This window comes from Dendrobates tinctorius, unplaced genomic scaffold, assembly GCF_039654945.1.
Source record: "Dendrobates tinctorius isolate UK_male_01 unplaced genomic scaffold, ASM3965494v1 ptg000341l, whole genome shotgun sequence".
Classification (NCBI taxonomy): domain Eukaryota; kingdom Metazoa; phylum Chordata; class Amphibia; order Anura; family Dendrobatidae; genus Dendrobates; species Dendrobates tinctorius.
In genome coordinates this window covers 2,382,076-2,409,585 of record NW_027362007.1, presented here as the reverse complement: position 1 = coordinate 2,409,585, position 27,510 = coordinate 2,382,076, and the positions used below count along the sequence as shown (strand labels likewise).

Below are 27,510 nucleotides of genomic sequence, written 5' to 3'. Positions count from 1 at the left end.
CTGCCACAGCTGCAGGAGCGCCGCCAGAGGTTTCTCCCTCACGGACTCCTCCCGCCGGGCCTGCAGCGGCATTAGAAAAGGAGCGAGGGCAGCGGCTGAGAGGGTGACCTAGGTCACCACACAAGTGACACCGAATGTCTTTACACGAGGCGGCCAGATGACCTACCCCACCACACAAGGCACATTTCTGTACCTTGCAGCTAGCGCTGAAGTGAGTGGGGTCGCCACACTTGTGGCAGACCTTCGGTTGCCCCTGGTAGAAGACCAGGATCCTGTCCCTTCCCAGGAACGCCGAGGAAGGGATGTGGGTGACCGTGCCGCCGGAAACCTTCAGTTTAACCATGAAGGTCCAGCCCCCCGACCAGATGCCGAATTCGTCCCTGTTCTTTTTGGGGACCTCGGTGACTTCCCCGTAACGGGAAAGCCACGTCATAATGTCCACGCCGGCAAGTGACTCGTTACAAGTGACCACGGTCACTCGCTTGACGGAATTTTGGCGAGACACCGCTTGCGCAACGAAGTCTCGCCATTCGGGCTCTTCCCGCACCAGCTCATAGTTAGACCAGAAGAGCTCAAGCCCCTCTGGCCGCACAAAGCTGACGTCGAAGAAGCGGGACGCCGAAGGATGTATCAGGGCAAAGATGTCATTCGCCCCGAAGCCCATCTTAAGGAGGAGCTCCACCACCTTGCTCCTAGGTGGAGTGGCTTCACTGCCCCCCCACCTAAGACGGACCACATTCCTCCTTTGCAGCCCCTGCCCGGCTGTGGGGAGAGACCAAACAGTCCCTCCCTCCCTTTGGTTTTGGAAGGCAGCAAGGCCATGTCTCTCTATCCAGAAAGACAAGTCCACTGTCCTCCCCTCTACCACTATCGACCTTTCTCCTTTTTTGAGGGCCTCCAGGAAACGGTGGTGCAAAGTGCCGTCCCTGGAGCCCGGAGGCGAGGAGACCCCCCAGGACCACCCCGACCCCCAGCCGCGGCCCCCGCATAACTATGTTGGGGTCTTGCGGCCAGGGGGGCAGACGGGCCAGCCCTCCCACCACTACCACCACTTGTGCCAGCACCCTCATTCGTCCTCCCACTCACTCTCCCATTCACTCTTTTATTATTTGCATTCACTCCAGCACACTCACCCACATTCACAGTAGCACTCACTCCCTCATCCATGTCACTCATATCACCATTCACTTCAGCAAACATCTCCTCAAATATGTCCACTCCGCTTTCATACTCACTCTCACTCGCACAATTGGTGAACATAGCAACATTATTTACATTTTTAACATTTCCCAAACCAGTGTAGTTCCTCTCTTTGCCTGCTGGGGGCCCTGAGCTCTCTTGCTGGGAGCTACTCCAGCTCCTGTCCAGGAGCGCCGCTGCCCCTTTAAATGCCTCAGTGCAGATGACATCATGCACTCTGCCCTGGCTGGGCCTAGGAGCAACAGCAGCTCCTGGTTTCAGCTCCATTTTTTTTTCTTTTGCTGAGTTTTGTTTACTCTGGGCAGGGACGGCCACTGGCACCGCTCCCTGCCCTGCACTTTTCTTCACCCCCGCCGCCGGCTTGCCAGGGAGCGCCAGAGTCCCCGCACCCTCAGATGAAGGTAGGTGGGCCGGGGACCCCGACAACTCCCCGCCAGCTTTTGGGGGCAGCACAGCATTACTTGGAAGGGTGGGTGGGACAGAAAGCAGCGGGCCCGCAGCGGCCACGCCCCCCCGCCGGTCGCAGCCACCCCAGGCAGAGCCGCGGCCCCCTGCGAGGCCACGGCCCCCCCGGGTGACGCGAGCACAGCGGGCGGAGTCGCGACCGCTGAGGCCACGCCCCCCCGCCAGTCACAGCCACCACGGGCAGAGCGGCGACCCCTTGCGAGGCCATGCCCCCCCCGGGCGACGCAGACGCAGCGGGTGGGATGACGGCCGAGGAGGACATGCCCCCCCCGCACGCCACAGCCTTTGCAGGCCGGGCAACACTTGGGGAGGCCACGCCCCCCTCACGGACCACCGCCGCCACCCCATGCCCACCACTTGAGACAGGCAAGGCCGGCCACTCCCCCTCGTCGCCCAGCGGCGGCGGAGCCCCCTGCACGGACCCCTTTTTGGGTCGACGTGCCGGAGACCCCGCTCTCACCACAGGCGCCGACATGGGAGCGACCAGCACTTTGCACCGCCTCAGCTGCTGCTTGATGTTCTGTTCGCCCTTCCTAGGCTTCTGGACCCCCACTAGCGATCCAGACTTAGCGGATCCGTACGTGGGGGGTCCAGAAGCCCCAGCACTCGCCGCCGGAGGTGCGGCCCTGGCTGTACCAACTTTACCTGGTGCCAGGCCAGCCTCCCCTGCCACCGAGGGCTGAGCCTGGACACCACCACCAACACCACAACCAGCACCGACCTCCATGTCGCTGTCCTGGTCTGAACTGTCACCAGATGCGACAGTCAGGTCACAACAGTCATCTCTCTCCCCGCTCCCTTGCTGCGGACCCACCACAGGGCCCGAGCCGGGGTGGGTAGCGGGTTCCACACAGCGGGACAGAGGGGCCCCGGGAAGAGGAGCAAAAACCAGTTGTTCCTCCACGCCTTCAGAGGCCTTACGCCTGCGCCTCCTGTTTCTCCTCTTCCCGGTTGCCCCATCCTCCGGGCAGACCTCATACCCAAACAACAGCGTGCCAAACCGTGCTGGGGATTCAGTCTGCCGTACTTGTTTAAGGATGAGGCAGCCCCCCTCAGAACTACTCCCGCTCCCTCCATCCTCCCCCTCGCTCCCGCTTTCCTCCGCGTTACTGGAGTCCAGCGGGAGGGCCACCTGCTCAGGGGCTATCTCGCTGCATGTTACCTGGCTCTCGCTGGTGTCCGCCAGGTCTTCAGGTGGAGGCGGCCCGGGTGTGGTGTGGGCGCCATCTTGCTCTTCCTCCTCCTCGCTTTCCTCCACCTGGATGGGGACTCCTGACCCCCCAGGAAACCCACCGGCCATGGCCCTGAACCGGTCCTCGTTCTGCAGCTTTTCCTGGAAGGGGCCGCTGCCGGCCATGATGGAACTTCGCCTGTCCTCCAGGGCCCGAATCTCCCCTTTCAGCCGCTTGACCGTGGCGGTGACCTCCGCTCTCTTTGAGGCAGGGAGCCTGTTTTTACTGATGACCCGGGCTCCCTCCAACTCCCCCCGGAGTCTCCTGAGCTGCTTGCCGGCCTCCTCGTACTCGGAGAGGTGGGCATGAATGCGGGAGGCGTAGGTGGTAGCTGGCTCTCCCGCAACCTTGGAGCCCCAGATGTTAAGGGGGGGCCCCGCCTCACCTCTGCCGGCTGCTGCACCTCCGGGGGAAGGGCCCGCCACAGCCTTCACTTCAGGGGTCCCGGACCCTGGAGCCTTGCGGCCCCCTGGGGTCTGCTTTTTCCCCATCCCTGGGACTGGCTGACTGTGCCTTGGGCCTCCTGGTGGTGGATGAGGCCCCCCACCCCCAGCTGGCTTGCCGGAGGGTGGGAGCCAGGGGCACAGCCCCGGCGCTCAGTCCCAGGGAGAGTCCTCTTTCCTGGGAAGGGGGCAGATGGAAAGTCCTTGCAGGAAAAAAAAACCTCCCTTCCCAGGAGCTTAGCAAAACCCCAGCCTACAGAGGCTCAGCTGCGACGCTCCTCCTCTTCCTGGGCGTGTCCAGAGCTGCACTCAGTATGCTGCTGGTGCAGTCACTGTGTCCATACATTACATTACTGATCCTGAGTTACATCCTGTATTATACCCCAGAGCTGCACTCACTATTCTGCTGGTGCAGTCACTGTGTACATACATTACTGATCCTGAGTTACATCCTGTATTATACTCCAGAGCTGCACTCACTATTCTGCTGGTGCAGTCACTGTGTACATACATTACATTACTGATCCTGAGTTACATCCTGTATTATACTCCAGAGCTGCACTCACTATTCTGCTGGTGCAGTCACTGTGTACATACATTACATTACTGATCCTGAGTTACATCCTGTATTATACTCCAGAGCTGCACTCATTATTCTGCTGGTGCAGTCACTGTGTACATACATTACATTACTGATCCTGAGTTACATCCTGTATTATACTCCAGAGCTGCACTCACTATTCTGCTGGTGCAGTCACTGTGCACATACATTACATTACTGATCCTGAGTTACATCCTGTATTATACCCCAGAGCTGCACTCACTATTCTGCTGGTGCAGTCACTGTGTACATACATTACTGATCCTGAGTTACCTCCTGTATTATACCCCAGAGCTGCACTCACTATTCTGCTGGTGCAGTCACTGTGTACATACATTACATTACTGATCCTGCGTTACATCCTGTATTATACTCCAGAGCTGCACTCACTATTCTGCTGGTGCAGTCTCTGTGTACATACATTACATTACTGATCCTGAGTTACCTCCTGTGTTACACTCCAGAGCTGCACTCACTATTCTGCTGGTGCAGTCACTGTGTACATACATTACATTACTGATCCTGCGTTACATCCTGTATTATACCCCAGAGCTGCACTCACTATTCTGCTGGTGCAGTCTCTGTGTACATACATTACATTACTGATCCTGAGTTACCTCCTGTGTTACACTCCAGAGCTTCACTCACTATTCTGCTTTCCTAAGATCTGAAGTTACCCGTCATTTCCTGTTGGATAAGTGTCTGTACAGACCATGCGTCCGCTCTGCTTTCTGAGTTGTGTCTTCTTTACTCCTCACATCTTCTGTTGTATGAGAACCTCACTGCTTTGCTTTCCATAATGTCGGACTCTGGCTTTGCTGTAGCTTTTGTGTTTGTCCAGGATCTTGCTGACTGTTTTCATTATCAACCAGCACTACAGTAAATGAATATAGAGACCCCTGTAGAGAAGACCAAGATATTGTGCGCCTCCGGCTGGGTCAGAGCACCCCCCGTGGTCCGGGCTGGAGGCTTTGGTTACATCTCTGGATTGTATGTCTTATATAACCTGTGGATGTCTTATGTGGGGGCAAGAGAGCGAGCCCCCCCTCCTCCTCCTAATGTTGGATGAAGCTTTTTCTGTAGGGTACATGGATGGTGTGTATGATCTTGTTCCCTCCCTGCTCTCCTCAGACACCCTCGAGTACTCCATCCAAAAGAGTGGAGAGTCTGGGATCCAGCGCCATCATTTCCAGCAATCAGAGCTGCACGTTCACCGACAGGCAAGGAAGAGAGAGGTTCTACTCCTCCATCGGCGTTTACCAGGTAACCGCCATTCTCTCATGCAACAGGCGTCATCTAATCTTTATCACACCGTGCCTTATACTCTAATCACCTCCAGAGCTGTGTTCACTATTCTGCTGTTATATCAAGTCTTATACTCCATTCACCTCCAGAGCTGCGTTCACTACTCTGCTGTTACTGTATATCAAGTCTTATACTCCATTCACCTCCAGAGCTGTGTTCACTATTCTGCTGTTATATCAAGTCTTATACTCCATTCGCCTCCAGAGCTGTGTTCACTATTCTGATGTTGCTGTATATCAAGTCTTATACTCCATTCACCTCCAGAGCTGCGTTCACTATTCTGCTGTTACATCGTGTCTTATGCTCCAGTCACATCCAAAGCTGCAGTCACTTTTCATCTTATATTCTAGTCAAATCCAGAGCTGTCTTCCCAAGTGCTATTGTTGGAGAGGATGGGTGATTCTTGAATGCAGCCCTGGGGGTGACTGGAGGATACGTTGTGATAAAATGAGGATTATGTATTTTAGGGTAATAATATCGCCCTCAAGTATCTCAGTGACCAAACGGCTGCAACACGCGTCAGAAGCTCGTCTGTCCTGAAGGAATTCCGTTTGGTAAGACTTTCCAATGTTTTCTGTAATATCTAGTGAAATTACCGCGAGAATTCCGGAATTCCATTCCGCGGGAAAATCGCATTTTAAATTCCCGTGATTTTCCCGCGGAAAAACTAGCATTTTGCAAGCGTAATTAGCTTGCAAAATGCTAGCGTTTTCCAAGCGATCTGTAGCATCGCTTGGAGAACTGATTGACAGGTTGGTCACACTCGTCAAACACAGTGTTTGACAAGTGTGACCAACTTTTTACTATTGAGGCGGCCTATGCAGCATCAGTAGTAAAAGATAGAATGTAAAAAAAAAATAAAAAATGGTGTTATTCTCACCTTCCGATGTCCCGCGCAGCCGTTCCCAGTAAGCCTTTGCGAAAATGCCCGCGATGACGTCCATTCTTGCGGGATCGCGATGTCTAATTTTCGGAAAGGCTTACTGGGAACGGGAGCGTGGAGAGAGGCGGGAATGCTGCGCGGGACGTCGGAAAGTGAGAATAACAATATTTTTTATTTTAAATTCTATTTTTTACAGGGATATGGTACCCAAAGCCCGGAGGACAGTCTCCTCTCCTCCGGACCGTGGGTACCATCCGCAATTGTTCTGCTTACTTTCCGCATGTTGTGCACAGCCACATGCGGGAAGTAAGCGAAACAATGCATTCCTATGGGTGCGGGATCGCCGCGATTCCGCAAATTAATGAGCATGCTGCGGTTTTTACCGCAAAGCGATTCCGCCGCGGTAAAAACCGCAGCATTAGCACAGCATTGCGGAATCCCATAGGAATGCATGGGATGCTTATTTTTCGCGTTTTCGCGGCAAAATCGCGCGGTTAAAACCGCCGCGGAAACGCGAAAAAAACGCCACGTGTGAACATAGCCTAATTGGGAATATATATGCATGCCTTTCTGACTCACATATGGTATCTAGGAATAATGTTGTCAGACTACTGAGCAGGTTTTATGGATTATTAACCCCTAACGACTGCCGATACGCCTTTTAACGGCGGCAGTTAAAGGTACTTAAACCACAGCGCCGCTTTTTAATGGTGGTGAGGAATAAGGGTTTAGGGCCCCCCTCAGAGTCGGAATTTCTCCGAGTCTCGGATACCAGGGGGTAGCTGAGACCTCAGAGAACATGATTCGGGTCAGTTTTTATCGATCCCGGTGTTGTGATCGCCGTTATTAACAGTATAACGGCGAACGCAAAAAAAACAAACAAAAAATTCAGATTTTCCATTTATATTCTCTCTCCTCTGAGTTGATCACACATCAGAGGAGAGAGAAATAGGGTCTCCCGATCCACCCCCGGTACCTCTGTTGTCCCTGCAACCCCACCCGTCAAATGCCCCGGGCTGCTGGTGTCTTCTTCTGGGAGAAAATGGCGGGTGCATGCGCATTGCGCCCACAAAGATCTGCCGACCGGCAACAATAGGACATTTTTCCTATTGGTTCAATAAAAAAAAATAGTAAATCAAACCCCCCTTTATCACCCTCTTAGTTAGGGAAAAATTATAAAATAAAAAAATGTATTTATGTCCATTTTTCCATTAGGGTTAAAGTTGGGCTAAAGTGAGGGTTAGGCTGAGTACACACGTGGCGTTTTTTTCGTGTTTTTGCAGCGGTTTTAACCGCGAAAATGAGAAAAATAAGCATCCCATGTATTCCTATGGGATTCCGCATTGCTGTGCTAATGCTGCGGTTTTTACCGCGGCGGAATCGCTTCACAGTAAAAAACGCAGCATGCTCATTAATTTCGCGGAATCACGGCGATCGCGCACCCATAGGAATGCATTGTTCTGCTTATTTTCCGCATGTGTCTGTGCACACCATGCAAAAAGTAGGCAGAACATTTGCGGATGGTACCCACGGTCCGGAGGGGAGGAGACTGTCCTCCGGGCTTTGGGTACCATATCCCTGTAAAAAATAGAATTTAAAATAAAAAATATTGTTATTCTCACCTTCCAACGTCCCCCGCAGCCTTCCCGCCTCTCTCCACGCTCCCGGTCCCAGTAAGCCTTTGCGAACGATGACGTCCGTTCTCGCGGGATCGCGAAGTCTCGTGGTCATTCGAGCGACGTCACCGCGAATGAACGCGAGACGTCGCGATCCCGCGAGAACGGATGTCATCGTGGTAATTGTCGCAAAGGATTACTGGGACCAGGAGTGTGGAGAGAGGCGGGAAGGCTGCGCGGGACTTCGGAAGGTGAGAATAACAATATATATTTTTTTTATTATTATTTTTTACATTCTATCTTTTACTATTGATGCCGCATAGACAGCCTCAATAGTAAAAAGTTGGTCACCCTCGTCAAACACTATGTTTGACGAGTGTGACCAACCTGTCAATCAGTTCCCCAAGCGATGCTCAGATCGCTTGGAAAACGCTAGCAATTCTGCAAGCTAATTACGCTTGCAAAATGCTAGTTTTTCCACTGGAAAATCGTGGGAATTTAAAATGCGATTTTCCCGCGGAATGGAATTCCGGAATTCTCGCTGTAATTTCCGCGAGAGTTCCACTACGTGTGAACCCAGCCTTAGGGTTGAGCTAGGGTTAGGGTTGTGGTTATGGATGGGATTATGGACAAGGTTAGGATTAGGGTTAGGGTTGTGGTAATGGTTAGGGTTGGGATTAGGGTTAGGGGTGTGTTGGGGTTAGGGTTGTGGTTAGGGTTGTGGTTAGAGTTATGGTTAGGGTTGGGATTAGGGTTAGGGGTGTGCTGGGGTTAGGGTTGGAGTTAGTATTGGGGGGTTTCCACTGTTTAGGTATATCAGGGGGTCTCCAAACGCGACATGGCGCCACCATTGATTCCAGCCAATTTTGCATTCAAAAAGTCAAATGGTGCTCCATCCCTTCTGAGCCCCGGACGTGCGCCCAAACAATGACTTTTCCCCCACATGAGGGGTATCGGCGTACTCAGGAGAAATTGCACAACAAATTTTGTGGTCCATTTTCTCCTGATACCCTTGTGAAAATAAAAAAAATTAAAAAAAAGTAAAATGTTCATTTTTTTCCTTCCACACTGCTTTAGTTATCATGAGGCACCTGAAGGGTTACCAAACTTATTGAATGTGGTTTTGCGCACCTTGAGGGGTGCAGTTTTTAGAATAGTGTCACTTTTGGGTATTTTGTTATATTGACCCCCCAAACTCACTTCAAATTTGAGGTGGTCCCTAAAAAAAAATTGGGTTTGTAAATTTTGTTGGAAAAATGAGAAATTGCTGGTCAACTTTTAACCCTTATAACTTCCTAATAACAAAAAAAAAATATGTTTCCAAAATTGTGCTGATGTAAAGTTGACATGTGGGAAATAATGTTATTTATTAACTAATTTGTGTGACATAACGTTGTGATTTAAGTGTATAAAAAATAAAATTTTGAAAATTGCAAAACTTTCAAAATTTTTGCCAAATTTCCATTTTTTTCATAAATAAACACAAGTTAAATCGAAGAAATTTTACCACTAACATGGAGTGCAATATGTATTTAAAAAATATTCTCAGAATCACCGGGATCCATGGAAGCTCCAGAGTTATAACCTCATAAAGTGACAGTGGTCAGAATTGTAAAAATTGGTTTGGTCATTAAGTACCAAACTGTCTCTGTCACTCAAACAAAATTTTTTTTTAAAGTGAAAAATCCTAAGAAACATTTTTCCTTCATAATTACTTGAATATAACGCTAAATAAGAATAATAAAAAGATACCTCCCCTTTAGCAAATGTTCACACGGAGCCTTTTGACTTTAGTTTTTCCTTTTCATTCGGGAGGTCCCTCCCTCATGCCAAATAGTTAGCTAGATAGTGGAATACATATTCCCCTCACCCTTTACAATGCCAGATAAAACATGCCCATTTGAATTTTGGGCTTTGCCCGCCACCCCACCACCTCCACCGCCATGTCATTATGTGGACCTCACTTCACATTGTCATGGGGCCACCAGGTGCCTTGAAACCTGCGTTATGTGAGCTCCGCAGTTCATTTTGGCCCCCGGATCCCAATGGAGCCACTGTCATAGCGGGTGAAGCTGATGTAAGGTGAATATAAAGCAGGAGTTGGGGGAGCTGTATGATCAATGTCAGGAAATTAGTTTCTACCAGACACCAAAAGCATTAAGGTACTGTCACACTTAGGGATGCACCAGCAATCCCGACAACCATATGGATCGCTGGTGCATCGGTAAGTGGTCGCTAGTGAGCTGCCTCACAGGCAGATCTCACCAGCGACAGCAGCGGTCAGGGGTCGCTACTTACCTGTCAGACGAGGCGATCCTGACGTCCTCCCGCCCGCGTCCAACGCTTGTCGCTCGTCTCTCCACAGGAAGCCCAGCAGGAAGCTGACGACGAGAAATGGCCCAGGCCGGTCTCACGCGATCAGCGATAATCAGCGGGGGGAGCCGGTCGGAGGTAAGTATCACACATAGCAATATCGCTAGCAATATCGCTGCTGCGTCACCAAACCAGTGACGTTACAGCGATATTGCTAGCGATATATCGCTTAGTGTGACGGGGCCCTTAGAATTAAATTCTGAATCCAGTGTAAGAAGCGAGGGCCGGTATTGTGCTCTGTCTGTCAGGCCTGAGACCCATGTCAGGAACATGGACAAGCCTCATGTTACTTGGAAGAAGCCTCCTCAAGGGAAAGAGACAGGAGAGCCATTGACCAATCTGCACAAAACCAAGCACTTCTGGAAACCTCCCAACCAGGCAGAATGGATCTTTCATGGTTTTGAGCAACAATGGAGAAATTCCAGGATATGTCCCAGAGAGTGACGAGGTCTGTGGAGAGTATTACTCAGGTGTGACAGGCAGTGCTACAGAGCTCAGGTAAAGGCCTTAGCGTGGCAATGACCATGGTCCAATATGTGTAAGGCTGCGGCCTGAATAGGTCTGTGGAGCGTATTAACCCTGTCTTTTAGACCTGCTAAAAATATGCTCAAATGTTTTAAATGTAAGGGAAGCGACAATTTAATAAAGAGACACAAGTCTCCTTTTGGAGCCTGGAAAAGTCAACAATGGTCTGTGTCCAGCACCGGACAATGTATAGTGCTAATGAATATGTATGCCCTATCTATCTAACAATTTGTGAGTAGACATACTGTATATGTGGACAAGGGTGTAAAAGCGTGTCCCTCCTCCCGGTCTGTGTCCCTGGACTGCAATGTACTCAGGCCTGAGTCAACAACCAGTGGGAGAGTCTGTCTTTGTTCTCCTCAGCATAGGACTTATCCAATACAAGCTTGTAGCTTCTGGAAACTTCTTAAGTTAGTCACATAGTCAAAAGTAGGTGGGAGCCCTTCCCCATAGAGGGGTGGATCCCAGGACATAGAACAATAGACACATTTGGCCCAGGCAGTTGGGTGTTGGCGAGCCAGGGGCTAGGATCTTATGCTGAGGCGAGATCCAAGTGCCTGTGTGTGGAGAGTTAAAAGCTGCCACGTGGAATGGTGTTATGTCCCTCATCTGTTGCATCCATTGAACTCATCCCAGGATTATTTTGTTTTTTCCCTGGCACCTCCAAAACTGTTCCCCTTTTGGTGTGGACTCCTTGTGGACTCTAAGAGACGCTATTGATACTTTAGGTTCTATGCTCCCTGTCTCAATAAATCCCGTTGGATTGATCTTCGGCCTGGTGTCCCTTCCTGCTCTATCGCACACACCGTCACAAAGGGACAACTGAATGATGCGCTGGGACAACTGTTATGAATGGGTCACCGAGGAGGAGAGCGCAATAGGCTATGCCACCAGAACACCAGAGAGGTTGGTCGCTCAGCGGATTGCAGACCCCTGATCTTAACAACACAACTAGCAGTAGCCGTGGAGCGTTCCTACGTTGCCCTAGACACCTCGTCATAGCCGGAGGACTAACTAAGCCTAAAGACAGAAAGGTGAAATCTAAACTGCCCCGGAGCAGATCCCCAAAGGAATAGACAGCCCCCAAACATATATTGTCGGTGAGACAAGATGGAGCACAAACACAGATAGAAAATAGATTGAGCAAATGATGGGTCCCACACTGACTAGGTAGGACAGGACAGAAAAGGCACTGTCACGCAATCACGCAAAAACCCTAATAAATACAACACGACTGATGTACAAAAATACTGAGGTTTGAACAACCTTGCCCCCACTATATCAGCACTCAGGTGTGAACTGGCGGCTAGCAACAGGCTAATACAGCAGAGGACCGAGCAAACAAACACAAGATCCAAAAATACAGGGCAGGAGCCAACAGCCCCAGGGGGAGCAAGCCGACACCTGACAGCAAGGCAAAAACAGATGCAAAGGGTTTAGCAAATGACACTTAGCTGAAAAAATGCAGGATCAGGCAGCAGACAGAAATCCTCAGTAAGCAAAGAAAGGAGTATCACCGGCAGTCACTAAGAGAAGTCAGCTGGCTTTTGTAGTCCCAGTCACTACCACCACTCCTCCAATTATCTTCTGCAGCTGTTAGGTTAACATCATGTTGACCAGCACCACTACCAGCAGTATCCACCAGAGGGAGCCTTGCCTTAAAAGTCGGATCAAAAGAGCTCACAACAGTTGTGTCTATGCATCTGCAGGTTGCGGACAGGAGGCCTCAGCACCTACTTCATGGACAGCAGATTGGGAAGTGGTTTCACCGTCAGACACAGATTTTGCACCCAGGTGTTCCGCCCACCTACTGGGGTGCTGTGTATATGAGCAGTATATGGCATATGCTAACAGAGGTATTATGTCCAATTTCCCTTTGTAAAGGGATGTGTGGGTAAGATTTACAAACTAGCGGCATATATATACAGCATATATTATTATTCTCTGTAAGGCTGAAACCTAAAGAATTGTGTGGAGCATATTAATGAACTTATGTCCCAAAATATCCAAATGCAGACCCAAAAAACAACATCAGGCTCCCAGATACATGCTTAAAGGGGCCGTGAGAAGGGCAATGGATCACCCCCAGGGTTGTGGGGATTACTCGGTACCGGGACGGTGTCTTAAAGGGGATGTGTTGCGGTGGCGGTGACCCTGTCCGTGGCCCTGGGCATCCAATGTAAAATAGGTGGAATGGAATAGAGTTTATATGTAGGTAGTTCGTGATGCCACCTGTGGTATCTGGTCAGAGATGACCAGCACTGCAGTGCAGATCTTCTGGGACAGATGGTGGGGCGCAGCAAAGATGTAATAGCTCTCCACAGGTAGAGCTGTGGTCCCAGGGCAGCGGTAGTAGATGTTGAGGTACATGGTGTAGTGTTATGCACAGAGATGTAGCAGTGCTGAGTGGGTTGGCGCAGGAAGAAGACAATGACACAGCTGAGTGCAGTTCCAATTCTTTTACTCACGTTTCTGGCACAGACTGGTGCTCGCTTCAGTGCTGCAGCCTCCAGGTCAAGGGCTCAGCCAACTCCCAGGCAGATGGATTAACCCTTCCAGCACTCCCTTCCAAAGGAGCCTTTTCTGAACGTCTCCTTTCTAGCGCTAATCTGAAGTACTTGTAGTTCTGAATTACACTCAAGTTCCTCCTTCTTGATGTTACTTAAACTCCACTCGTATGACAGGCAGCTGTAGCCTGCTTCGGGGACTCCATACAATCATGTCCCGGCCCACTCACGTTGCTGCTGTGTCTTCAAGTCTTAGGTGGGAATAAAGTGGTCACAACTTCTATTCCTCTGGTTTCTGCTGCAGGATCATTAGTATCACACACAGTCTCGGATACCGGCGCCCGGCCTTGGCGCATTTAAACTTAGGAAAGGGCTCTGCTCTAGCCCTAGTCCCCAGCCTCATGTTCCGTTCTTATCTGTCTTCCTCCTGAACAACTGATCCTTCTTTCTTCCGCTTTCCTTGCCAGCAGCTCCGGCTTAGAGGAGGCTCCTGCATCTACGTCCTTTCCCTCCTGGAACTGACCTAGCTTCCTGTCAGCTTTCCCCTCTAGTGTTTCTAGGCTCCACCCAGCACCCTTCATGAACCAAAGCAGCTGCCATAAAGGGTGCTCTGCTGTTCTAAGGTGACTGTGCTGGATGTAGGTGTTGGAGTCTGGTCAGGTGTTACCATCTTACCTGGGGAGTGGGATACTACACCTCAGGAGGAGGTGCAGTACCTCTGTGGCGACTGAACCCTCAGGGGTGCGACAGCAACACAATAAAAAAATTATAATAGAATATATAGAGATTGAGATTAGAAATGTGACCATTGCACAATGTGCAAAGTTCTCCAAAAATTACCCAAAGCGTCTACATCATAAACTCTGAAAGAGGCCGTGATGGGAACCTCACAATGCATTTTGCAGTTATTACAAGCAGTAGAGAGAAAGAGAGAGTACAAATGTCACCATGTACAAAGACTTCAAGGAGTACAAAACAATACCCATGTGGGGAAGTTGACTTGACGGACAGACTTGACTGGAAGTAGGAGGGGATGGTTTGTGCACTATAGACGGAGATTGGCCATGACAGAAGAGTAACAGCTGGGAAAGATAGAAAAGGGAGTGCAGTACCTAGAATTGACCACAAGATGGCAGGGGGAGTGTAGTACAGGACTTGACATCAGCTTAAGGCTTAGGAATCCGCTTAGTCATGGGGGCGGGGTGATAGGAACCCAGGAGGGAAATTCCCAGTGAGAGAGGGGATAAATAGGACAGGACAGGGTTCCAGGAGAGGTTAGTCCCGCGAAGAGCTCAGGTGGAGAGACTCACTACAGAAGACTGATGACGGTGGAGAGCTCAACCAAGGGACTGACAGGAGAAGACAGTCAGGGGGGTGGCCCTGACACGACGTACCGCAGGACAGACGAGGCCCCGGGGGTACCGATTGGACGACGACCTCAGGCAGGTGAAGCGCTGGCGGTAGATTAGTCTAGGACAGCCCCAGCGAAAGATCCACGAGGAACGTCACCACGACTGAAGGAAAGGTGAAGGTACCCGGGCCTGGATACGGAGAGCTGTAAAGGTGCTGCAGTGTGTGGCTACAGTCGTCAGGAGGACGGCTAATAAACTCGGACCTGTTACAATTGGAATCTGCCTCCGTCTGGTCTTTGCATCGTCTGGTCGCGGTAAGCAGTGGACCACCCCCCAATCCGGGCCCCTACCACACCCACATGCGGTAAGGGATGGATGTTAACACAACTTCCGATAAAAAAACATTTGGGCTGCATTTACATAACGTTGCTGTCATCCATAGGGTTCACAAAGTCGGAAGAAATCCAGCCCTTGTTCAATGTTAGAAGAATAAGCCTGTCTGCATTTTCCGTTGACAGCCTTGAGCGCCTATCCGTTATGAATGCACCTGCCGAACTAAAAACCTGCTCAGACAACTCGTGGCAGGGCATGGCAGCACTTCCAAGGCGTACAAGGAGAGGTCGGGCCAAGTGTGCAGCTTGGACAACCATAGTTAAAGGGCACTGAAGAATCAGGAAGGATGCTTGTATGGTCACTGAAGTAGTCCATCATCTTGGTCAACTTCTCCTTCCTTGTCATAGTTACACCCACAGATAGTGCTTGCTAATGGGATGGTCTGATGAAAATGGCCCAGTTGGTGGACATCCCCCCCCCCTCCCGACTTTCACCTAGTGTTTGTGGCCCTCTCCTGTAATCTTTGTGGGCGAAAAGAGCTGGTACCTCTTCCAGCAGCGCTGCCTGAGGGTAATCTTTTGAGCAAGTCTTCCACTACGTCCCTCTGGCACACATGCACTGAAAATGGCATTTCTGCCTCTGACATGACAGAAGGAAATTTTTCCTTGCTTCATGGGTCAAGAAAGGTGCACAGCCAGTATTTCATGTTGGACAAAATGTGTTTCACGCGAGGATCTTTAAAAAGGCATCTGGACATGAACTCTACCATGTGTGGCAGTCTACAAAAAGTCTTACATTCATTGTCCTCACCAGGAAGAACACCAACCATCCTCTCCTCCTCACGATGCATAGCCTCATCCCCCCCTTCTTCTACAGGTCATCCATGCTTTACAGGCTTGAAGATGGGATTGGGAGTCCCCTCTGTATCACAGAGCAAAAAATCCTGTTCCTCCTCATCCTCCTCCTCCTGTTCCTCGTCATCACCCAATATAGCCTGAGAATACTGTGTGAGGCTGGACTGTGAGGTATCGGCCACTGAACAATCTTGCTCCATAGCCACCTGCTCGGTATTCAAGCTTCCTTTTTCAGATTCTGCAGCAAATCTTTTAATAGACAGTTCAGTGGGATGGTTGCGCTCATAATAGCGTCATCAGCGCTCACTATCTTGGTGCAGTACTCAAAGTTTTGAAGAACCTCACATATGTCAGCGTTCCACACCCACTCCTCAGTTGTTATGTGTGGGGGCCAAGTGTTACTCTGACGGGCATTGAGAAGTTGGGATTCAGAGACTGCCCTCTGCTGCTCACTAAGTCTTGCCAACATATGGAACATCGAATTCCAGCTTGAGGGCAGGTCACAAATCAGTTGTTGACAAGGCAAATTGATGACTTTTAGAAATGTGCGCTGACATGCTGTACCTTGGCAAGTAGGTCAGGCAAGTCAGGGTATGTTTTTAAAAACCACTGTACAACCAAGTTCGGCACGTGGGCCATGCATGGAACATGGACCAGCTTTCCTCGCACTTGTCTGGGTTCATTAGTGGTGTAACGTGCTGACCAAATTTTGACAGGAACCTAGAATGAAATACAGTCGCCTTCGGATCTGTCACACGGCCTTGGCGGGCACCACCACATCTACGTCCCTTAATGTCAAACTTTTTCATCTTATGCTTATGAAACCAAAAAATACTGGCTTTATTTTTCTCAAGTGCCCTTACAAAGGTCTCATGTACAAATTCAGTGTGTCTAGCAATGTGTGGCTGTTATTGATTATACACGGCAACAGCAGACTGACGAACATTACAGGTAAATAGTTACGTTTGCGTATCTCTGCAGGCTTTGCGCCAGCCGCACAACTGCTAGATAAAGAAATGTTATTTTATAAACCAATAGAAAATTACGATTTTTTTTCAGTCATCTTGCTGACACACTCCAAATGCAGAGTAATGAAGATCATTACCCCTGCTAAATTGTCACGTAAGATTATCTGTACCCGAATTGGGCCAGTCGCTCAACTGCTAGACAAGTATTAGGTATTTTAAGTGGAAAATAGCAGAGAGCTCAAGCATGTACTTGCAATGATGAGAACACCTGTGTGCCTGCCTTTCACCCTCCCTCCTATTAAACCTCTCCCTACTTAAATCCCCACCTAACAAACAAGTAATCTTTTGACAATCTTCAGCTCTTAAAAGAGCTTTTTGGAATAAATAACGCTCACTATAACCTCCTATCACTCTTCTTATGCTACTTGCACTCTCCCTACGCTGAAACTATGCTCTCCCTACACTGTTTCCAGCTGCAATGGGCGCAAGATGGCGCCATCAGCCTTTAAATAGTCCCTATGACACAGGAAGGTCAGCCAATCACAGTAATGCCACACCAAGATGGCGCCGGCATTACTGTGATTGGCAAGTCAGCCCAGCATGTTCATTGGCTCTAAATAAAGCGCCAAACATGCTTGATGGGTCTTTCGAATATACCGAGGCGAATACCTAATTAGTCGCCGAGTAATGAATAGCCTGAATACCGTAGTATTCGTACGAGTAACGAATAGTGCCAAATGTATTCACTCATCACTAGTAATATCCTTTGTTAATAGTAACTGGCACATTATCGTGACACGTGGATACAATGAGAACATTTACTCGTGTGTGTCCCTTTAAGAATCTTCAATTGTATCAGCCGAAACTTTGTTACAATTTGATATTTTCTGATCCTAAACCTTTGTCCATCACTCCAGATCCGGGAGCTGAAGCACGAGAACCTGAACACGTTCTTTGGTGTCTGCATTGAACCCCCCAATGTTTGTGTTGTGACCCAATACTGCAAGAAGGGGAGTCTGAAGGTAGGTGAGCAAAAAGGGGCATAAAGGTGGGCATTTCTGTTTCGGGTCACTCGGGCAATGTTATTACATTTTGGGTGATCGCTGTTAGGATTATTTATTTCCATATTTATAGGTGGCACAAAGGGGGCATGAATCCTTTTTTAGGGGCACAAAGATGGGCGTTTATCTGTGCGGAGGGCACATAGGTGATTATTATTACTGTCTAAGATCCGAGTCAGCACTCCTGTCTGGGCACAATATGGGGCACTGTTTGGCACTATTAGTTTTGGGGTTCTATCTATGTGGCACTGTCTGTGGGGCACTTTTTAATGGGTAATTATGGCTATGACATCATTATTTTTAAGTACTGTATGTGAGAGTAACGTTTCCCACAGTAAGTGCAGTAATAGGAGCAAAGGCTCACATCACAGGCTCAGGATTAGGGGTAGCAGCAGAATGTGGAGATCATGTTGGTTGGTAAAAGGGGAGCAGAAAGCTGGAAACGCGAGGTGACACCCAAATCTGCAATCAGGTTATCGCTGGAGGAAGTTATCATGATGGTCTGGGCCAGATGGAGAAGATTAAAAGAGTAAAGGATAGAAGTTAGAAAGAAAAATAGATAGATAAACATAAGATAGATCGATAATGCATAAATAATAGATAAATAGATAATAGATAGACAGAAAATAAATAATTGCTAGATAGATGATAGACAATAGATAGATAATAGATTATACTGTAGATAGATAATAGATATATTATAGATAGATTATAGTAGATGATAGATAGATGATACTTAGATTGATAGATGGATTGATTCGCATCATCTGTTTTCTTGGTAATTACAGGACGTTTTGCACAATACTGACGTAGAGCTGGACTGGGTCTTTAAACTTTCGTTTGCTCATGACATTGTGAACGTGAGTATTGTGGGATCAGCTCTCGACCTTTTTCTGTTCTTGCTCTCACGTGACGCTCCTTCTCCATCTCTGGGAAAACTGCATTGGCGAATTGCTGAGAGTTGAGGTTTCATAACGGCTGCAGAACCGCAGATCGCTGCTGGTTCAGAGTGTAAATTCATCAGATCTGTGGAAGGTGCGGTGTATCCACCATCCAATGTGATATACTCATGTGCCACACTGCAATGTACCAGAATACATATTCATGGCTATCATTTACACTTTTAGCGTTTCTTCTCATTACAGGGGATGGTATTTCTGCACAGCAGCCCCCTGGACTCTCATGGAAATTTGAAGCCTACAAATTGCCTGGTGGATAGTCGCATGCAAGTTAAACTCTCAGGCTTTGCTTTATGGGAATTCACGCATGGCACAACCCACAGAGACCTCACAACTAAACATGTCAACTATTCAGGTAGGAAGGAAACAAACAAATAATGGGAATTGCTGTTAGAACAATGTATTTTATTCCAGAGCTGCACTCACTATTCTGCTGGTGCAGTCACTGTGTACATACATTACATTACTGATCCTGAGTTACATCCTGTATTTTATTCCAGAGCTGCACTCACTATTCTGCTGGTGCAGTCACTGTGTACATACATTACTGATCCTGAGTTACATCCTGTATTATACTCCAGAGCTGCACTCACTATTCTGCTGGTGCAGTCACTGTGTACATACATTACTGATCCTGAGTTACATCCTGTATTGTACTCCAGAGCTGCACTCACTATTCTGCTGGTGCAGTTACTGTGTACATCCATTACATTACTGATCCTGAGTTACATCCTATATTATACCCCAGAGCTGCACTCACTATTCTGCTGGTGCAGTCACTGTGCACATACATTACATTACTGATCCTGAGTTACATCCTGTATTGTACCCCAGAGCTGCACTCACTATTCTGCTGGTGCAGTTACTGTGTACATCCATTACATTACTGATCCTGAGTTACATCCTATATTATACCCCAGAGCTGCACTCACTATTCTGCTGGTGCAGTCACTGTGTACATACATTACATTACTGATACTGAGTTACATCCTGTATTATACTCCAGAGCTGCACTCACTGTTCTGCTGGCGCAGTCACTGTGTACATACATTACATTAATGATCCTGAGTTACATCCTATATTATACCCCAGAGCTGCACTCACTATTCTGCTGGTGCAGTCACTGTGTACATACATTACATTACTGATCCTGAGTTACATCCTGTATTATACTCCAGAGCTGCACTCACTATTCTGCTGGTGCAGTCACTGTGTACATACATTATATTACTGATCCTGAGTTACATCCTGTATTATACCCCAGAGCTGCACTCACTATTCTGCTGGTGCAGTCACTGTGTACATACATTACTGATCCTGAGTTACATCCTGTATTATACTCCAGAGCTGCACTCACTATTCTGCTGGTGCAGTCACGGTGTACATACATTACATTACTGATCCTGAGTTACATCCTGTATTATACTCCTATCTCAGTTGCACTCACCTATAGGAGATTTATATGTGGCAGCATTATTTTCCTGCCCTACCATATATACTGCTACCCGATAATAGGTCGATGTATTCCATCATTGATCTTAGTGCTATACTGCACCAGGATAGATTCTTTACACTGTATGTGATTGAAGCGCCAGTGGAACACTTTTGTATTCTATCGGATGTGATGTCAGTTTTTCCTCCTGTTTCCCCCTCAGTTTTCGCTGTCTCTTTAGCTGTATCTTTCTCTCTTATTCCACAATATTGTTATTATCAGATATTTAATGTCTAATAAATATTGAATATTTTTGCTGAGCCCCCTCATGTCTGATTATCTCTAGATTTATGAGCTACATTATTTAGATCGTATTATCTATAACTTTTGGATTCTTTGACAGATTTTCTGTTTGTTCGGTCACATAGAATGGTAGAGTTGGAAGGGACCTCCTGGGCCATCTGGTCCAACCCCCTGCTCAAAGCAGGATTCGCTAAATCATCCCAGTCAGATGTCTGTCCAGCCTCTGTTTGAAGACTTCCATGAAGGAGAACTCACCACTTCTCGTGGCAGCCTGTTCCACTCATTGATCACTCTGTCAAAAAGTTTTTTCTAATATCTAATCTGTGTCTCCTCCTATTCAGTTTCATCCCATTGCTTCTAGTCTTTCCTTGTGCAAATGAGAATAAAGATGATCCTTCTACAATGTGACAGCCCTTGAGATATTTGTAGACAGCTATTAAGTCTCCTCTCAGTCTTCTCTTTTGCAAACTAAACATTCCCAAATCCTGCAACCTTTCCTCATAAGACAGGGTTTGCAGACCGGTCACCATTCTGGTCGCTCTTTTCTGAACTTGCTCCAGTTTGTTGATGTCTTTTTTAAAATGTGGTGCCCAAAACTGGACACAATATTCCAGATGAGGTCTGACCAAAGAGGAGTAGAGGGAAATAATGACTTCACATGATCTAGACTGTATGCTTCTGTTAATACATCCTAGAATTGCATTTGCCTTTTTTGCTGCTGCATCACACTGTTGACTCATATTCAGTCTGTGATCTATTAGTACACCCAAGTCTTTTTCACATGTGCTGCTGCTTAGCCCTATTCCTCCCATTCTGTATATGCTTTTTTCATTTTTATTGCCCAGATGTAGTACTTTGCATTTTTCCCTGTTAAAAACCATTCTGTTAGTTGCTGCCCACTTCTCCAGTTTATTTATATCTTTTTGAATCCTCTCTTTTCTCTAGTATTAGCTATCCCTCCGAGCTTTGTGTCATCAGCAAATTTAATCAGTTTACCCTCAATTCCTTCATCTAAATCGTTGATAAAGATGTTGAACAATACAGGGCCCAGGACAGAGCCCTGTGGTACCCCACTTGAGACATTCTTCCAACTGGATGTGCAGCCATTTACGACCACTCTTTGGGTCCGATCACTAAGCCAGTTATGAATCCACCTAACAGTTGCCTTGTCCATTCCATACTTAGCCATTTTTTCAATAAGGATTGTGTGAGATACTTTGTCAAATGCTTTGCTGAAGTCAAGATATACTATATCTACAGCATTTCCTTGATCCACCCAATCAGTGATTCTGTCATAGAAGGACATTAAGTTAGTCTGACATGACTTATTAGTTACAAACCCATGCTGACTCTGTTTAATCACTTCATTCTTATCCAGGTACTGACATACATGTTGTTTAATAATTTGTTCAAAGATGGTTCCTGGTATAGAAGTCAGACTCACCGGCCTATAGTTGCCTGGGTCCACCTTCTTCCCCTTTTTAAAGATAGGAACAACATTTGCTCTTCTCCAGTCTTCTGGGACTTCTCCTGTTCTCCAAGAATTTTCAAAGATTATGGAGAGGGGTTCAAAAATGTCTTCTGCTATCTCCTTCAGTACTCTGGGGTGTAATTCATCTGGACCTGGAGACTTGAATTCATTTAGGTTAGCTAAGTGTTTCCTCACTATATTTCTGTTTATAGATTGCCTGGATTCTTCTATTCCTTTAATAGGACAGTGAAGAACAGGTGATGTTACATTTCCTTTCTGAGAGAAAACAGATGCAAAATAGGAATTTAAAAGTTTGGCCTTCTCAACATCCTATCTTACCATTTCATCATTTTCATCCTGTAAAATCCTATAGCATCTTTGACTTTTCTTTTACTTTTGACATATCCCCAAAATTCTTTATTATTGCTTTTGACATCTCTTGCAAGCCTCAATTCATTGTCAGCTTTAGATAATCTGATTCGTGCCCTGCAGGTTCTGCAGACAGCATTATATTCTTCATAATATTAGTGTGCGCTTGGAACAAAGTGTTCCAAGCGCACACTAATATTATGAGTTATTTTACCTTATTTCTTGACACCCTTGTGACAGGTGTCTTATTGTTTGCTGCTGGAATTACACTCATACACAAGTGCCACTGAATCTCCATTAGCATTATATTCTTCTTTAGATATGCCTCCCTCTTTCCATTTTATAAACATTTTTTTCTTCCTTTTTAGCATGTGCTTAAGTTCTGTGTTCATCCATCCTGGTTTCCTTAACTGCTTCCTATTCTTCCGTCTTTTCGGAATTGTTAACAATTGTGCTTTGAGAATTTCATTTTTCAAGATTTCCCATCCTTCCTGGACATTTTTGTCTTTAAGGATATCCAGCCATTGGATCCCTCCAATTCTCTTTCTGAATCCCTTAAAATCTGCCTTTCTGAAATCTAACCTTGACGTCTGAGTCTTCACAGGTCTTCCTCCTCTAGTTATCCAAAATTCTAAAATAGCATGGTCGCTGCCTCCTAGGGTCCCAGCCACTTTTACCTCCTCAACCATTTCCTCCCTGTTTGAGGATTAGATCCATGTCACGTCTTCGGGGTATGCTCCACTTAGCGGAGTGGATATTTTTGTAGATTTGTACGGAGACCATGCAGCTCTGCTCTCCCCTCTGGTGCCGCTGTGTGGAGTTCTGCGGGTTTCTTCCCCTGTTTTTCGCCATTACTTCTGTGCACCATGTGGCGATGCAGTGTAATCTTTCAGGTGCATTTTTAGCAGGTGTGTTCACGTCCTTGTGCATTCACATATTTATGGCCATTTTTACTGTCCTGTGTCCCATATTTTTATGTGTCGCCCGGATAGAACTTTATTGGACGTCTCCTGAACTGCTGCGACTGGAGCGATTTCCCTGCCAGGGAACCCAGAAAGGAGATGTCTACAGCTTTGCCCTCATTATGAGGGAGCTCATATACGACCACGAGGATGGACCTTTCCAGGACCTGGGCATGGAGCCGGAAGGTAAAATCATTAATGTAGATGGGGCTTAAAGGAATTGTTCACTTTTTGACAACTCCATTTGTAAATTGCAGTAAAAGTTTACAGTTATTTAAATTCGATTAGAAAATACTTACCGTCGCGTTCATTTCAGAAATTATCCACAGAATCAAAGATCCAAATGCGACGATCCCGCTGCGACCATCTCTATCGGCGGAAAAGTGCAATGAAAGGATCATCGCCATGCTAAGAATGTGTTGGGACGAAAACCCAGAACGGCGGCCATCATTCGTTTCTATAAAGAGAAGTCTGCGAGGAGCCAGCCCTGAAGGGTGAGAATGAATCCTGGACACAAGAGCTTGCAATCTAATAACACTGATGTCTCGCGTTATATGGGGAGCTTTGTACCACATCGTACCAGCCAGGGGCAGTGGTGAGATGTCAGGAAACAAGCAGAATTAAGAGTGCAGCTCCGGATGTGACTTTAGTAGAAGCATGAAAGAACGAAAGATCAGTGGAAAATGGCAAGCAGAATTATTGTGTTAACTCTTTGTGTGTCTGTCTCTGTGTAGACACGTCAGCATCTTGGACAATATGGTCAACAAGCTGGAGAAATACGCCAATCACTTAGAGGAGGTGGTGGAGGAACGGACGGTGCAGCTGGTGGCTGAGAAGAAGAAGACCGACAAGCTGCTGTCCACCATGTTACCAAGGTGAGCTCTACCGGACACTCAACCTGTGAGCCGACCGGAGCTCTGATGGTTCTGAGATGCTGGTTATTAAAGGGTCGTACACCACCAGGCAATCCATGATCGCTAGTGTTATCACCATGGAAAACAATTCCTGCTTCTTACCGTAAATAAGCGCGGACTCGAGTGGGGGCAATATTATTCTACTTCATCGTTTTTACAATTCGGTTTCATTAAACAACTTGCATCATTTGGCTTTTACTGGCTGATTCCCATTACTGACTGCATAATGGTTTAACTGGGAATATGTCAGTGAGCTCATACAGACGGGGAGTTTTGTTCTTTTTTTTCCTGTACAGATTTATGACCATAGACCACATTAAAGAGGAGCTGAACTTTGATGTCATAAATAGCTGAGTGGAGCTCAGAACAGACAGATTTAGTTACAAACTCCCCCTTAGAATGAGCTTACTGACAGATTCTCTATTAGCCAGCAATACGCAGGATGAGGGGCGCTCACGCCAGCGTATACATCGGACGAGCGCTATCTGGCTTCACTGGATGGCACTCGGACCGATGTCACACACAGTAATGGGGCAGTATGCTGTGATTTCACTGTGATATCGGACGTCACTCACCCAATCAAGTCAGTTTTTGTTGGTCATTAATGGGATTTCTGGTAATAAAATCTTTTGTTTCTTGTGGTGCAACCAATGCGCCGGCTCAACAATTCTATCAGGGCGCAGCACGGCTCCATCGTCTTGCTTTACCACCACTATGCATAATTATCTGTGCAGTCTTAAACAAGTCTGTGCAATATGGAGATGCAGTCTGCAGTACAGCAGATTACACTTCTTTTAAGAGCTGAGAAAGGAGCTGCAAGGAGAGAAATAAAACCATTCACAGATATGGGTTTGTTGGTTTGTTACATTGTATCAGTGTAGAAAATCCTCTGAGAAATAACAACTAAGCAACCGTTGCACACAGGGCCGCCATCAGGGCATTACTGCCCTGACTGGCGTAATGGGGCCTGGTGGGCAGAAGGGGCCCGCATCGGGCCCCTTATCTGCTCACTGGGCCCTACCGGCAGGCTAAACTGGGCCCTAGCACAAAGCTTAGACTGATGGCCATGCTGGATTTCCACCCCTGAATGTAAACTACATCTAACTATTCCCTGACTGCAAGCCATGATGCTGAAAACACGTAGGAAAATGAAATTGCAGATATTTTGTTATATATGTGACAGTGAGTAAATGTTACTTACGTAGAGCATCACACACCTAAAATCCATGGATAATCCTTTTGGCCGTTATTGGAAACAGTCAGCAAGCATGTCATAGACAGACAACAGCCTCACTGCTTAGAGTGTTATGAGTTCATTTTCTCCTTCACCTCTGATGTCTGATAAACTCCCTCTGCTGGTGAAAGGAGGTAGTGAAATTGATCTGGATGGGAAGAACCTTTCATCTGAACAGGTGGAGTGTGATTGGACATCCGGAATTTCTGAGTGGATATAAGACAGCAGACGCCCTTGCTGGGTTGCTGGTGATCCTTTCTGCTCTGAGCTCTTGCATCCAGTTTAGTTCCTGTCTACTAAAAGCTAAGTTTTTGCTCTGCTATTTTTCCATGAGATTTTGTCTGTTTACTTAGTGTTTGTGTTCAGCCTGCTCTGGTTGGGACGGGCTGAACTCCATTTTTGTCTCTGATCAGTTAATCTCTTTGCTCTGTCTTCAGAATATACCTGAGTGCTGATATAGTGATTTTGAAGTCTAGTGACTTCAGGGCCTTTTCTATCAGATGTGTTTGACATTATTTTTGGTAGGGTTTTTTTGCTTGATTGCAGCCAGCATCTTTTCTGTCCTTTCCTATCAAGTTAGTTGGGCCCCATCGTTTGCTCAGCCTGTCTTTCTGTCTGTGTTTGTGTTTTCATCTGTTTTTCACCGACAATACATGTTGGGGGCTGTCTAGTGCTTTGGGGTCTGCTCTGGGGCAGTTTAGATTTCCCTTTTCTTTCTTTAGGCTTATTTAGCTCTCTGGCTGTGACGAGGGGTCTAGGGCACCGTAGGAACCCCCCACAGCTACTGTTAGTTGTGGTGAATAGGATCAGGGGTCTGCAATCCGCTAGCTACCAACCTCTCCGGTTTTCTGGACTTAGCTTGTGTTTTTGTTTTTTCCTCCTCCAGTGACTCATTCATAACATTAGAGCCTGTAATACAACAAGAAAACACAAAATGACAAATTTGCAAAAAATACTCTGCAGTAAAAAACATGACAGTAATCAGCAAGTGCTGTATAACAAATACAGGGTATTTAGTCGATATGTTTTTTGCAAAAAATGTATACCAAGCCGCTTCACCACGTCACGGTAACCCTTCACGACGCAGTCCCTATCTAATGTATTTAAAACCTGAACATGTGAACAGTGTCTAAATGAACAGGATACAGACAGGCGCCTCCTAGTTTATGGGCTTGTGGTGTAAGACAGCTCATTTATGTGCATGTCACGCAGGAGAGGGGTGGGGTCTCCCAAACCATGCTGAGCAAGGAAAAAACGGATTTTAAATACATTAGGCTAGTTTCACACTTGCTTTTTTTTGCAGCGCGTTTTTCCCGCAAAAAAACGCATTGAAAAAACGCATACATAAGCATACAACTGCTGCGTTTTTTTCAAGCATTTTTATGAGCATGCATGAAAAAAACGCAGCGTTTTTATGCGTTTGTATGCGTTTTTAGTGCGTTTTTACCGTGTTTGCGTTTTTTTCCAACATTTTTAGGTGGCCCCTCACACTACCCAAACCATGACTTTACTAACCCTAACCCTGACCCTAACCCTAACCCTAACCCTGACCCTAACCCTAACCCTGACCCTAACCCTTAACCAAATCATACTTAACCCTAACCCTAACCCTAACCCTGACCCTAACCCTAACCCTAACCCTGACCCTAACCCTAACCCTAACCCTGACCCTAACCCTAACCCTAACCCTGACCCTAACCCTTAACAAAACCATACTTAACCCTAACCCTGACCCTAACCCTAACCCTAACCCTGACCCTAACCCTTAACCAAACCATACTTAACCCTAATCCTGACCCTAACCCTGACCCTAACCCTAACCCTAACCCTGACCCTAACCCTTAACAAAACCATACTTAACCCTAACCCTGACCCTAACCCTAACCCTGACCCCAACCCTAACCCTGACCCTAACCCTAACCCTAACCCTAACCCTGACCCTAACCCTTAACAAAACCATACTTAACCCTAATCCTGACCCTAACCCTGACCCTAACCCTTAACCAAACCATACTTAACCCTAACCCTGACCCAAACCCCAACCCTAACCCTGACCCTGACCCTAACCCTAACCCTAAACCCCCTTAACTAACCCTAACTCTAACCCAAACCCCTAAATTCCATGGTTAAAAAAAAAAAACGCATATG

The 27,510-nt window shown here is 47.2% G+C and overlaps 1 protein-coding gene across 1 annotated transcript in view; it reads left to right on the top strand.

Moving 5' to 3' along the window:
- LOC141074880 (guanylate cyclase 2G-like) overlaps window positions 1-27,510 on the top strand; it is a 107,705-nt gene that overhangs the window by 59,378 nt on the left and 20,817 nt on the right. The window contains exons 10-17 of the mRNA XM_073562189.1: window positions 5,084-5,204; window positions 5,714-5,800; window positions 17,575-17,679; window positions 18,507-18,578; window positions 18,864-19,032; window positions 23,245-23,400; window positions 23,531-23,708; window positions 23,949-24,089. Coding sequence (XP_073418290.1) covers window positions 5,084-5,204; window positions 5,714-5,800; window positions 17,575-17,679; window positions 18,507-18,578; window positions 18,864-19,032; window positions 23,245-23,400; window positions 23,531-23,708; window positions 23,949-24,089 — 1,029 coding nt within the window. The remainder of the gene's footprint in view (window positions 1-5,083; window positions 5,205-5,713; window positions 5,801-17,574; window positions 17,680-18,506; window positions 18,579-18,863; window positions 19,033-23,244; window positions 23,401-23,530; window positions 23,709-23,948; window positions 24,090-27,510) is intronic.